We start from the raw sequence: 14,316 nt of genomic DNA, 5'->3' as shown, positions 1-14,316 counted from the left end.
CCCCCTCTGGTCAACATATGAAATAACAAGTGTGTGTAAGAAATTGAAATGCAACTCTTTGGCCAAAATGTATTTAAAAAAATAGAATAAATATGTTTATAGAGACATACTGTTATAAATTGAAGTAAATAATGAAGATTAAAAACCAATTACAAACAACAACAAAACTAAAAGCTTACCTTTTTTTAATTTGCATAGCATGTATATATTATTAATGTTGTAAATACAAATCTTTATATACAGTGGGGCAAAAAAGTATTTAGTCAGCCACCGATTGTGCAAGTTCTCCCACTTAAAATGATGACAGAGGTCTGTAATTTTCATCATAGGTACACTTCAACTGTGAGAGACAGAATGTGAAAAAAAATCCAGGAATTCACATTGTAGGAATTTTAAAGAATTTATTTGTAAATTATGGTGGAAAATAAGTATTTGGTCACTTCAAACAAGGAAGATCTCTGGCTCTCACAGACCTGTAACTTCTTCTTTAAGAAGCTCTTCTATCCTCCACTCGTTACCTGTATTAATGGCACCTGTTTGAACTGGTTATCTGTATAAAAGACACCTGTCCACAGCCTCAAACAGTCAGACTCCAAACTCCACTATGGCCAAGACCAAAGAGCTGTCGAAGGACACCAGGAAAATAATTGTAGACCTGCACCAGACTGTGAAGAGTGAATCTACAATAGGCAAGCAGGTTGGTGTGAAAAAATCAACTGTGGGAGCAATTATCAGAAAATAGAAGACATACAAGACCACTGATAATCTCCCTCGATCTGGGGCTCCACACAAGATCTCACCCCGTGGGGTCAAAATGATCATGAGAACGGTGAGCAAAAATCCCAGAACCACACGGGGGGACCTGGTGAATGACCTGCAGAGAGCTGGGACCAAAGTAACAAAGGTTACCATCAGTAAGACACTACGCCGACAGGGAATCAAATCCTGCAGTGCCAGACGTGTCCCCCTGCTTAAGCCAGTGCATGTCCAGGCCCGTCTGAAGTTTGCCAGAGAGCACATGGATGATACAGCAGAGGGTTGGGAGAATGTCATGTGGTCAGATGAAACCAAAATAGAACTTTTTGGTATAAACTCAACTCGTCGTGTTTGGAGGAAGAAAAATACTGAGTTGCATCCCAAGAACACCATACCTACTGTGAAGCATGGGGGTGGAAACATCATGCTTTGGGGCTGTTTTTCTGCTAAGGGGACAGGCCGACTGATCTGTGTTAAGGAAATAATGAATGGGGCCATGTATCGTGAGATTTTGAGTCAAAACCTCCTTCCATCAGTGAGAGCTTTGAAGATGAAACGTGGCTGGGTCTTCCAGCATGACAATGATCCCAAACACACCGCCCGGGCAACGAAGGAGTGGCTCCGAAAGAAGCATTTGAAAGTCCTGGAGTGGCCTAGCCAGTCTCCAGACCTCAACCCCATAGAAAATCTGTGGAGGGAGTTGAAAGTCCGTGTTGCTCGGCGACAGCCCCAAAACATCACTGCTCTCGAGAAGATCTGCATGGAGGAATGGGCCAAAATACCAGCTACTGTGTGTGCAAACCTGGTAAAGACCTATAGTAATCGTTTGACCTCTCTTATTACCAACAAAGGTTATATTACAAAGTATTGAGTTGAATTTTTGTTATTGACCAAATACTTATTTTCCATCGTAATTTACAAATAAATTCTTTAAAAATCCTACAATGTGAATTCCTGGATTTTTTTTTCACATTCTGTCTCTCACAGTTGAAGTGTACCTAAGATGAAAATTACAGACCTCTGTCATCATTTTAAGTGGGAGAACTTGCACAATTGGTGGCTGACTAAATACTTTTTTGCCCCACTGTATCTAGAAAGGGTGGTCCTAAAGAGGTAGGCATTTTTTCTCAGGTCTCAAGAAGCTAGGAAATACAAGAATGTGTGTGTGTGTGTGGGTGGGTGTGTCTTTAATCCTCACAATGTTTTTTCATGCCCAAAAAGTGCAGTACATATATCACATAACTTTAAGGAGTGGGAGAGCAGCACAGAAACGTTAGCAACATTAGCACAGCTACGTGAGCTACATGCTAACATTACACTTACTTTTTAACAGCCACATTATGCGAGGTCAGCCAACTCGCAAATGAAAAAGGAAATGACCAATTTCTTACTTTTTAAGGTAATTTATGAATTGCAGGCAGCGCTCTAAGCAGAATTTCTAGGCGCAGTCAGGGCGTTGAGGGGATCTGGTTTGGTGGCTGCAGGATTAGGTCACTGCTATTTGCAGATGATGTAGTCCTGATGGCTTCCTCCGGCCAAGATCTTCAGCTCTCACTGGATCGGTTCGCAGCCGAGTGTGAAGCGACTGGGATGGGAATCAGCACCTCCAAGTCCGAGTCCATGGTTCTCTCCCGGAAAAGGGTGGAGTGCCATCTCCGGGTTGGGGAGGAGATTTTGCCCCAAGTGGAGGAGTTCAAGTACCTCGGAGTCTTGTTCACGAGTGGGGGAAGAGTGGATCGTGAGATCGACAGGCGGATCGGTGCGGCGTCTTCAGTAATGCGGACGCTGTATCGATCTGTTGTGGTGAAGAAGGAGCTGAGCCGGAAGGCAAAGCTCTCGATTTACCGGTCGATCTACGTTCCCATCCTCACCTATGGTCATGAGCTTTGCGTCATGACCGAAAGGACAAGATCACGGGTACAAGCGGCCGAAATGAGTTTCCTCCGCCGGGTGGCGGGGCTCTCCCTTAGAGATAGGGTGAGAAGCTCTGCCATCCGGGGGGAGCTCAAAGTAAAGCCGCTGCTCCTCCACATCGAGAGGAGCCAGATGAGGTGGTTCGGGCATCTGGTCAGGATGCCACCCGAACGCCTCCCTAGGGAGGTGTTTCGGGCACGTCCGACCGATAGGAGGCCACGGGGAAGACCCAGGACACGCTGGGAAGACTATCTCTCCCGGCTGGCCTGGGAACGCCTCGGGATCCCCCGGGAGGAGCTGGACGAAGTGGCTGGGGAGAGGGAAGTCTGGGCTTCCCTGCTTAAGTTGCTGCCCCCGCGACCCGACCTCGGATAAGCGGAAGAAGATGGATGGATGGATGGGCTCTAAGCTTTATTCGAAGATGTGTAGCGAAAACCTCCTTTTGTGAAGTGACACCAGACATTGAGATTGAGATTTTCCTGTGCAAGGTGCTCCTGTTGGACTTCATTTTCTCGAGGTTCGGGACTCTTCCGTTGTGGTCCTGTGGGAGGCACCGGCGTTTGACGGGCGCACTCCCGTCAACGGCTACTACTTGGACATGAAGGAGGCGCAGGCTGTGGAGAAAGGCTGGAAGGCCGTCCACGAGAAGGCCAACAAGTCCAAATATATGAAAGTAAGGATTAAATGATGCATGTTGGAAAGAAAAGGAATTCCTCACCGTCTTATGTTGTAGGTGAGCGGCCTTGAGGCTGGTACTGCCTATGTCTTCCGCGTGCGAGCTCAAAACCTTGCAGGAGTCGGGAGACCCTCTGCCGTCTTGGGTCCGGTCCTAGCCGAGACTCCCCCTGGTTAGAAAGTCGGGAAACATCCCTACATCTGCTTTGTTTTAGCAGCCGTAACGTGGCCATCTTCTCTCCCCGCCAGGCACCAAAGAGGTTAGCGTGGAAGTTGATGACGACGGTGTTATTTCCATGGTCTTTGAGTGCTCGGAAATGAGTGAGGGCTCGGAGTTTGTCTGGTCTAAGGACTACCAAGCGATCACTGACACCTCCAGACTGACTATAATCAACGAGAAGGGCAGGTTAGCATCTTTTGTGATCAATGGAAGGTTACCATTTGCAAATGGAATCATTTCCATCCACACTAACACAAGCCTGATGTCCATCAGAGAGTACTTTTCATTTGGGAACACTTTTTTTCCTGCTTTCATTGTTAAAGGTACAGAAATATCTGTCCATTTTTTAAAGGGGAATTGCACTTTTTTGGGGAATTTTGCCTATCGTTTGTAATCATTATGAGAGACAAGAACACGCGTCTTTTTTGTTTTTTAGGATTGTAAAGATAAAAAACTGCGACTAATGGGAGTCACTAGTGATGGGTCCGGCAACACCGATGCATCGGCGCATGCGTCGAGCTCAGAGAGCGAAACCCTGTGCCGGTGCGCGTACCGCTTTTAGAAAGTCACGTGACCGATCATGAGCTGTTTTGGTCACGTGACCGATACGCCAACTGTGTTGCTCTCCCGCCTCCTCTGTGCCCTGTGAGCGGCTCTTTTCTACAGCCGGAGAAATAACTAAGAAGAGAAAGCGTCTAAAATGTAATACGTCGGAAAAACTTTTTTTTTTTTTTATAAAAATGTGTAAAAAAATAAAATAAAAAAAATTCCCAGTCCACAATCATCCACAACACGTTCTCTTCGATTTCCATGTTATGATGCATGTTCACATTATTTATTGACTGTATCTAAAAAAGATACAAATATATTTTTATTTAAATGAAGACATGAAATAATCCTAAATGAAATACAATGACTTGGTTTATATTATTGTATATACTAGGGCAGGGGTCACCAACGCGGTGCCCGCGGTCACCAGGTAGCCCGTAAGGACCAGATCAGTCGCCCGCTGGCCTGTTCTAAAAATAGCTCAAAGAGCAGCACTTACCAGTGAGCTGCCTCTATTTTTTAAATTGTATTTATTTACTAGCAAGCTGGTCTTGCTTTGCTCGACATTTTTAATTCTAAAAGAGACAAAACTCAAATAGAATTTGAAAATCCAAGAAAATATTTTAAAGACTTGTTCTTCACTTGGAATAAGCGGTAGAAAATGGATGGATGGATGGGTCTTCACTTGTTTAAATAAATTCATTTATTTTTTTACTTTGCTTCTTATTACTTTTAGAAATACAATTTTAGAGAAAAAATACAACCTTAAAAATAATTTTAGGTTTTTTAAACAAATATACCTTTATACCTTTTAAATTTCTTCCTCTTCTTTCCTGACAATTTAAATCAATGTTCAAGTAAAAAATTTTATTTTTTATTGTAAAGAATAATAAATATTTTATTTTCTGGTTTTTCGACAAAGAATATTTGTGAAATATTTCTTCAAACTTACTATGATTAAAATTCAAAAAAATTATTCTGGCAAATCTAGAAAATCTGTAGAATCAAATTTAAATCTTATTTCAAAGTATTTTGAATTTCTTTTAAAATTTTTGTTCAGGAAAATCTAGAAGAAATACTGATTTGTCTTTGTTAGAAATATAGCTTGGTCCAATTTGTTAAATATTCTAACAAAGTGCAGATTGGATTTTAACCAATTTAAAACATGTCATCAAAATTCTAAAATGTATCTTAATCAGGAAAAATTACTAATGATGTTCCATAAATTATTTTTTTAATTTTTTCAAAAAGATTCAAATAAGCTAGTTTTTCTCTTCTTTTTGTCGGTTGAATTTTGAATTTTAAAGAGTCGAAATTGAAGATAAACTATGTTTCAAAATTTTATTTTAATTTTTTTCGTGTTTTCTCCTCTTTTAAACCGTTCAATTAAGTGTTTTTTTCATCATTTATTCTCTACAAAAAACCTTCCGTAAAAGGAAAAAAAAATGTACGACGGAATGACAGACAGAAATACCCATTTTTTTATATATATAAATTTATTTATTTAGCTATTCTTGTTTAAATCACACTTACGTGTAACTTACAAATGACAATATATTTATTTATTTAAGTGTGTATCAAACTGGTAGCCCTTCGCATTAATCAGAACCCAAGAAGTAGTTTTTGGTTTCAAAAAGGTTGGTGACCCCTGTACTAGGGCATCAAATCAGTGTCAGTTGAGTCGGTCCATAGGTTGCCTGTAGGGATTTTTAATGTCCAGCAGATGTCAGTATTTAGTGACACAGTATCGACACAGTATCAATACAGTTTTGCAATGTGTCGAAACACTTCATGACGCCTCATCAACCCATCACTAGGAGTCACTGTTGTAGCCTTCAAAGCCCTCTAAACCAGACCTGGGCAAATTAAGGCCCAGGGGCCACATGCGGCCCGTTAAGCTTTTCAATCTGGCCCGCCGGACATTCCCAAATAATTTTTTTCTGATATTTAAGATGTAAAGTGTAGCTGCCATTATGATGTGCACTCATGTTTTCTAATGACCGTAAGTCTTCAACTATACTAAGTCTTTACATGCTTGGAATCTGCATCATGTACAAGTTACTATGGTCATGAAATTAGTTACTATGGTAACTATGGCACTTTCTATTGAGCAAACAACCTCAAAGTTCTACCGTATTTTCCGCACCATAAGGCGCCCTGGGTTATAAGCCGCGCCTTCAATGAACGGCATATTTCAAAACTTTGTCCACCTATAAGCCGCCCCGTGTTATAAGCCGCATCTAACTGCGCTAAAGGAATGTCAAAAAAACAGTCAGATAGGTCAGTCAAACTTTAATAATATATTAAAAACCAGCGTGATGTGGGCGCGCATGGAGTCGTATATCAACATGGACGGAGCTGCGTGAAAAAAGCCACCCGGCCTCTTCGCGTAAACTTACCTTAACCACTCGCTCATCTTTTCTTCATCCATCCATCCCTTCGAGTTAGCTTTTATGATGACGCCGGCTGGAAAGGTCTCTTTTGGCAAGGTCTTCCTTTTGAATATCACCATGGGTGGAAGTTTCTGGCCAGTAGCATGGCAAGCTAGAACCACAGTGAAGGATGACTTCTCATTCCCTGTGGTGCGAATATTCACCGTACGTGCTCCCGTTGTATCCACAGTGCGGTTCACAGGAATATCAAAAGTCAGTGGAACCTCGTCCATGTTGATAATGTTCTCTGGCCGGATCTTTTTTTCAGCTATCTTGTTTTTACAATATGCACGGAAAGTAGCCAGCTTTTCTTGAAAGTCTTTAGGCAGTTGCTGTGAAATAGTAATCCGTGTGCGGATGGAGAGATTGCGTCTTTTCATGAACCGGATACCTGTCCCTTAGGAGGAGCCATTTTGTGGTCTTTACAGATGTAAACACACAAAGGAAATGAAACGTAATATTCGCGCGCTTCTTCTTCTTCTACGCGGGCGGGTGGTTGCTTACAGTAGAAGAAGAAGTGCTTCCTGTTCTATGGGGGCGGGTGCTTACCTTGGCGGTTGCTTGCGTAGAAGAAGAAGCACTTCCTCTTCTACGGGGAAAAAAGATGGCGGCTGTTTACCGTAGTTGCGAGACCAAAACTTTATGAAAATGAATCTTAATATTAATCCATATATAAAGCGCACCGGGTTATAAGCCGCACTGTCAGCTTTTGAGAAAATTTGTGGTTTTTAGGTGCGCCTTATAGTGCGGAAAATACGGTAAGTCTTTACATGCTTGGAATCTGCATCATATACAAGTTACTATGGTCATGAAATTAGTTACTATGGTAACTATGGCACTTTATATTGAGCAAACAACCTCAAAGTTCTACAGTGTATTAAAAAAAATAAGAAAAATAAAAAGATAATAACAATAAAAACTAGAACAGCCTAATAGCTAGAACAGGGGTCGGCAACCTTTACCAGTCAAAGAGCCATTTTGACCAGTTTCGCAAATTATAGAAAACAATGGGAGCCGCAAACATTTTTTGAAATTTTAAATGAAGTAACACTGCATACAAAGTTTTCTTTTTGCTTTGTGCTATGTATAAACCAGGAGTCTCAGACACGCTGCCCACACCGGTGAATTGAGTTGTCTGCCAGAGGCACTGAAATCCGGAAGTCTCACGGGAAAATTGGGGGGTTCAGCAAGTAAGCTGCTGAGCTGCATCAGAGTGATCAAAGAGCCCGCATGTGGCTCCGGAGCCGCGGGTTGCCGACCCCTGAGCTAGAACTAGTACGCATATATTTATATATAAAAAAGGTTTTTTTAAAAGAAGGGTTTTTAAGCCTTTTTTAAAAGCATCCACTGTCTGTGGTGCAATCAGGTGGTCAGGGAGAGCGTTCCACAGACTGGGAGCGGCGGTGGTAATCTCATTAGTTACTATGGTAATCTAAGTCACAGCAGCTCAGACGAGGCACCAAGCAGTGTGGGTGGGGAGCGTTTCCACAGAGTGTTTCCAGAGGCTGAAATGTGGGTGTCAGGGACAGACGCAGAAGGAGATTTTTGCAAGAAAAGTGATATTATATCAGATTGTAGGTGGGTTTTTTTTACCCTTCGCTGTGTTTAGTGCATTTTTGTTGCGTTTAGCTTGATTATAAAATATGTGGATGGAGAGGGAGTGTGGCGTTCATGTGTTGTCAATATTCAGTGTTTTATCCTTCATAGTTAATATTGTAAATCCCACATTCTTTATTTTCATGTACATTCTGGGTGTCTCATTCAGTAAAAAAAAATTTAAATTCCATTCCGTTTTTCAAGGCGGTCTGTCATAACGTTTTTAGCATTCAATCAGACATTATTGTGAGGTTTTGTATTAGTGTTCCTAAAAATAAATATACCGACCCCCAGACACTTTTTTTTCCTCTAAATTTGGCCCTTGAGTCAAAATAATTGCAAAGGCCTGCTCTAAAACAACTTTAAAAACCTCCATCAACGTTATATATACACACTGCAAGTATATATACAGTAGAGATGCGCGGATAGGCAATTATTTCATCCGCAACCGCATCAGAAAGTCGTCAACCATCCACCATCCACCCGATCTAACATTTGATCAGAACCGCATCCGCCCGCCATCCGCCCGCCATCCGCCCGCACCCGCCCGTTGTTATATATCTAATATAGACGATGCAAGGCATTAGTGAGGTTATAAAGCTTTTGCCTGTTAAAGAAAGGAGACTGATCCAATGCAGCACAGACATTCGCGTGCCACGCTGTCACGGCCCAGACGCACACCAGTGCCCAATCATATGGGAGCCGCGCTGAGCGCACCTCCAAGCGCGTCTCGCTGCCGGCGACGGCCGGGTATGGGCCCGACGCTCCAGCGCCATCCATTTTCAGGGCTAGTTGATTCGGCAGGTGGGTTGTTACACACTCCTTAGCGGGTTCCGACTTCCATGGCCACCGTCCTAGCTGCTGTCTATATCAACCAGGGTGAGCCCTACCCCTTTCGTGAGCGCACTGTGCGCGGAGTGACCCCTGTTACGCGCCCCCGGCAACAGGGGTGGCGGGCAGGTAAGCTGCGCGGGCGGAGCGCGCGGAGTGACCCCTGTTACGAGCCCCCGGCCACGGGGGTGGCGGGCAGGTAAGCTGCTTACCTGCTGCGCGTGACGCCGGCCGCGGCGAAGGCGGACGAGGCGGGGTGTCGGTGCGGTGGGCGCGGTGGTGACCCTGGACGTGCGTCGGGCCCTTCTCGCGGATCGCCTCAGCTACGGCTCCCGGTGGGGCCCTCTCGGGGGAAGGGGCCTCGGTCCCGGACCCCGGCGAGGCGTCCCTTCTCCGCTCCGTAAAAATGTCCATCTCTTCTGTTTTTTTTCTTCTGTTGTGGCATATTGTGCCTGCTCGTTTTTCGTATGTGGGTAACAACATTTAACTATGTATATATATTTACCAATTGGTTTAACTGCCACCCGCCTGAATCTATTTAAAATCTAATTGTTTTTTATTTCAACCACCCGACCCGATCCACGGATAAAATCTAATTTTTTTTTATTTCATCCGCCCGATCCGCGGATAATCCGCGGACTCCGCGGTTGTGCCCGCAAACCGCGCATCTCTAATATACAGTATGATATAGTAACATAACTATATGTACAATATTTAAAGTATTTTGGTCACTCTATGCACAGTCAGAACTAATTCTTCGCCGGATTTATTCCCGTTTCCATAGCAGCGCACTTCCGACTTCCTGCAACAAATCTGTTCCTACTCCTGGAATCTAACGCAAGTGTGTTTTCTATTAATGGCAGACTTGGTATTAGACAATGAAGACGACTATTTTTGGACAAATGAGGATTCACAACTTTGTCTTTTTGAAACTAAATATACGGAAGATGAACTGTTGCTAATAGAGGCAAGCACGAAGAAGAGGGCGTCCATGAAAAGGCCACAATTCTGGTCGCTGAGGAAGCTGACCTGAGCGAGGACAGCGTCTCAACCACCGTGAAGGTCCACACCTGGGTCCTGGGCGTTGCTGCCAATTACGCAGAGTGTCTATGGAACGGCTATACTCTTGGCCGATGACGATGAGGAGGCGTCCGCAGCAGGCAAGGAGGGCAAGCGCCAGATGAGCGCTTTCGCAGCAGGCGAGCAAGAAGTTGTGCAGGCTGCTGGGTAGAGGATCTGTCAGGCTGCAGAGCTGGGTAGGAGGATGGCGGCGTCGTGGGAAGACCCGCTGGGTACGAGGATGCCGGCGTCATGGAAAGACCCGCTGGAGATGAGGATGGCGCTGTCGTCGGAAGACCCGCTGGCAACGAGGATGGCGGCGTCGTGGGAAGGCCCGCTGGAGACGAGGATGGCAGCGTCATGGGAAGGCCCGCTGGAGATGAGGATGGCGGCGTCATAAAAGACCCGCTAGAGATGAGGATGGCGCTGTCGTCGGAAGACCCGCTGGCAACGAAGATGGCGTCGTCGTGGGAAGGCCCGCTGGAGACGAGGATGGCAGCGTCATGGGAAGGCCCGCTGGAGACGAGGATGGCAGCGTCATGGGAAGGCCCGCTGGAGATGAGGATGGCGCTGTCGTCGGAAGACCCGCTGGCAACGAGGATGGCGGCGTCGTGGGAAGGCCCGCTGGAGACGAGGATGGCAGCGTCATGGGAAGGCCCGCTGGAGACGAGGATGGCGGCGTCGTGGGAAGGCCCGCTGGACGCGAGGATGGCAGCGTCATGGGAAGGCCCGCTGGAGACGAGGATGGCAGCGTCATGGGAAGGCCCGCTGGAGACGAGGATGGCAGCATCGTAGGAAGGCCCTCTGGAGACGAGGATGGCAGCGTCTTGGGAAGGCCTGCTGGAGACGAAGATGACGCCGTCGTGGGAAGATCCACTGGAGACGAGGATGGCGGCGTCGTAGGAAGGCCCACTGGAGACGAAGATGACGGCGTCGTGGGAAGATCCGCTGGGTACGAGGATGGCGGCGTCATGGAAAGACCCGCTGGAGATGAGGATGGCGCTGTCGTCGGAAGACCCGCTGGCAACGAGGGTGGCGGCGTCGTGTTAATACCTGCACGAGACGAGGATGGCGGAGTTGTGTTAATACCTGCTGGGTTAGAGGATGGTGGCCTCGTGGGAAGACCGCTGGCGACAAGGATAGCGGTGTTGTAAGAAGGCCCTCTGGAGACGCGGATGGCGGCGTCATAGGAAGGCCCGCTGTAGATGAGGATGACGGTGTCGTGGGAAGACCCGCTGGGTACGAGGATGGCGGCGTCATGGAAAGACCCGCTGGAGATGAGGATGGCGCTGTTGTCGGAAGACCCGCTGGCAACGAGGATGGCGGCGTCGTGGGAAGGCCCGCTGGAGACGAGGATGGCAGCGTCATGGGAAGGCCCGCTGGAGACGAGGATGGCGGCGTCATAAAAGACCCGCTGGAGATGAGGATGGCACTGTCATCGGAAGACCCGCTGGCAACGAGGATGGCGGCGTCGTGGGAAGGCCCGCTGGAGACGAGGATGGCAGCGTCATGGGAAGGCCCGCTGGAGACGAGGATGGCGGCGTCATAAAAGACCCGCTGGAGATGAGGATGGCACTGTCATCGGAAGACCCGCTGGCAACGAGGATGGCGGCGTCGTGGGAAGGCCCGCTGGAGACGAGGATGGCAGCGTCATGGGAAGGCCCGCTGGAGACGAGGATGGCAGCGTCGTAGGAAGGCCCTCTGGAGACGTGGATGGCAGCGTCTTGGGAAGGCCTGCTGGAGACGAAGATGACGCCGTCGTGGGAAGATCCACTGGAGACGAGGATGGCGGCGTCGTAGGAAGGCCCACTGGAGACGAAGATGACGGCGTCGTGGGAAGATCCGCTGGAGACGAGGATGGCGGCGTCGTGTTAATACCTGCACGAGACGAGGATGGCGGAGTTGTGTTAATACCTGCTGGGTTAGAGGATGGTGGCCTCGTGGGAAGACCGCTGGCGACAAGGATAGCGGTGTTGTAAGAAGGCCTTCTGGAGACGCGGATGGCGGCGTCGTAGGAAGGCCCGCTGTAGACGAGGATGACGGTGTCGTGGGAAGGCCCGCTGGAAACAAGGATGGAGGCGTCGTGGGAAGTCCCGCTGAAGACGAGGATGGCGGCATCATGGAAAGGCCCACTTGAGACGCGAATGGGGGCATCTGCAGGTCCATTGGAGAGGCGGATGGCGGAGTTTGCAGAGCTAGAGCAGCAGGCGGCTGGGCTGGTGGCGTTTGCAGAGCAGGAGTAGCAGGCAGCTGGGCTGGTGGCGTTTGCAGAGCAGGAGCAGCAGGCAGCTGGGCTGGTGGTCGAGCTGGATGTAAGACTGGCGGTGGCAGCCTCGCTGGATGTAGGACAGGCAGCAGAGGCCGGGCTGGAGGTAACAGCCTGGCTGGGTGCAGGAGGTGGCCGCTTGGCTGGGCACAGCTCTGCCTCCCCAATTGCACATCTACAAGTTAGCTTATGTCTTTCCGTAGTTAGCTTTTACAGCTAATACCGTAGCATGCCGATGTTTTGTACGCTAGAAAAAGAGTTCCTCTGTGTTCTGTCTTACAATAACAATGTCGCTACAGTTTGGTTGTTATACAGGTTACAGAACGTAAATGAAGTATCGTTGACGGTTTTTCACTGCATTTTTAAAGTGATTTAGAGGTAGAATAGATTGCGCCCATTAGCTGCATTGCTCGCCACCAAGAACGAGACGATTTCTAAACGTTAGAATGTGAAAAAAAAACCAAACTTTTGTCTTCTTGTCTCTCATAAGGATTGTGAACGATAGGCAACGTTCCAAAAAAAAGTGCAGTTCTGCTTTAAGTACACTTTCATACCTGTGCTAGAAGTATGAGAGTGTTTTTACTAAAACCATAAAGTGGCAAATCAAACTGAAATGTACCTTCAAAGGAAAAATGGCTTCAAATATCAGTCCTGAGTTGTCTTAAATCACCTTCCTACATCATGTCATTTTCCAGGACCAGAGTTATCTTTAACAATCCCTCCCTGGAGGATCTGGGCATATTCTCCTGCGTGGTCACCAACACGGACGGCATCTCATCCAGCTTCGCGCTCGCCGAGGAAGGTGCCAGAAAAACACTTTTGTGCTTTGTGTGGCTATTTGTGTATGTCTTTGTAAACAATACGTCCAAGTCCCAATGGGCAGTAGGCTTGATCCTTTGAAATGGAAATTGGCACAGACTTTGCGCCGGTCATGACAATCACCCCTTTGTGCTACTGCTGGTGTTATTTTTGACAGATCTTAAGCGTCTCCTGGACATCAGCCACGAGCACAAGTTCCCTGGTAAATATTCCATCAATAAAAACACATTTCCCTCAAGAGATATTTCTGTAAAGTACAAATTCTGTATATAAACAGGTTTCCAAATGTTTATTCCCCAGTTATCCCCTTTAAGAATGAAATGGCCATGGAGTTGCAAGAGAAGGGTCGTGTGCGATTCTGGACACAGGTGGAGAAGTTCACAAAGGACTGCCAATTGGACTACGTCTTTAATGACGTCATCATTAATCAAGGCGGGGTGAGAGTACGAGTGCCTCCTTTTTGATTGTGTCTATTCGACATCAATTTTTTTCTTGATGGCTTGCAGAAATACACCATGAACTTCGACAAGAGCACAGGTATCATCGAAATGTTCATGGACTCCCTGGAGGTGACGGACGAAGGAACATTCACCTTTAAACTGGTGGACGGCAAAGCTAAGGGCACAACCAGCTACGTGCTGATTGGAGAAGGTACTATTTTACTTGATTAAAGTGAGACAATAATAATCATATGGAGATGTTAGATCAGTGGTTCTTAACCTGGGTTCGATCGAACCCAAGGGGTTCGGTGAGTCGGCCTCAGGGCCCTCCGCCGCGGAGGGCGAGACACACCTGACTCATCGTCATACTTGCCAACCCTCCCGGATTTTCCGGGAGACTCCCGAAATTCAGCGCCTCTCCCGAAAACCTCCCGGGACAAAGTTTCTCCGGAAAATCTCCCGAAATTCAGGCGGAGCTGGAGGCCACGCCCCCTCCAGCTCCATGCGGACCTGAGTGACATGTTGACAGCCTGTTCACAACATTGCCATAAACAGCAATGTTGTGACACTTTTAAACAGGACAATACTGCCATCTACTGTACATGCATATGTGACCCACCCATAATGTGTCACATTTTTGTGTTGATTTATTTATTTTATTTTGTGGTTTGAATTCGTTTTTGGAGCTGTCATTACACATTTATCAGTATTCACATTGGTCAGTAGGGGGCAGTAGGGCGTTTCTTCCCAATTGAATGC

The 14,316-nt window shown here is 46.8% G+C and overlaps 1 protein-coding gene across 2 annotated transcripts in view; it reads left to right on the top strand.

Moving 5' to 3' along the window:
- myom1a (myomesin 1a (skelemin)) overlaps window positions 1–14,316 on the top strand; it is a 68,131-nt gene that overhangs the window by 35,572 nt on the left and 18,243 nt on the right. For both annotated transcript variants that reach the window (XM_061978763.2, XM_061978761.2), the window contains exons 20-26: window positions 3,159–3,343; window positions 3,404–3,518; window positions 3,595–3,751; window positions 12,994–13,100; window positions 13,275–13,319; window positions 13,418–13,554; window positions 13,624–13,768. In XM_061978763.2, the coding sequence (XP_061834747.1) occupies window positions 3,159–3,343; window positions 3,404–3,518; window positions 3,595–3,751; window positions 12,994–13,100; window positions 13,275–13,319; window positions 13,418–13,554; window positions 13,624–13,768 (891 nt within the window). The remainder of the gene's footprint in view (window positions 1–3,158; window positions 3,344–3,403; window positions 3,519–3,594; window positions 3,752–12,993; window positions 13,101–13,274; window positions 13,320–13,417; window positions 13,555–13,623; window positions 13,769–14,316) is intronic.

Source organism: Nerophis lumbriciformis, linkage group LG19 (genome assembly GCF_033978685.3).
Source record: "Nerophis lumbriciformis linkage group LG19, RoL_Nlum_v2.1, whole genome shotgun sequence".
NCBI classification, from domain to species: Eukaryota; Metazoa; Chordata; class Actinopteri; order Syngnathiformes; family Syngnathidae; genus Nerophis; species Nerophis lumbriciformis.
Note: the sequence above shows the minus strand (reverse complement) of the source record. Positions and strands in the feature narration are given on the sequence as shown.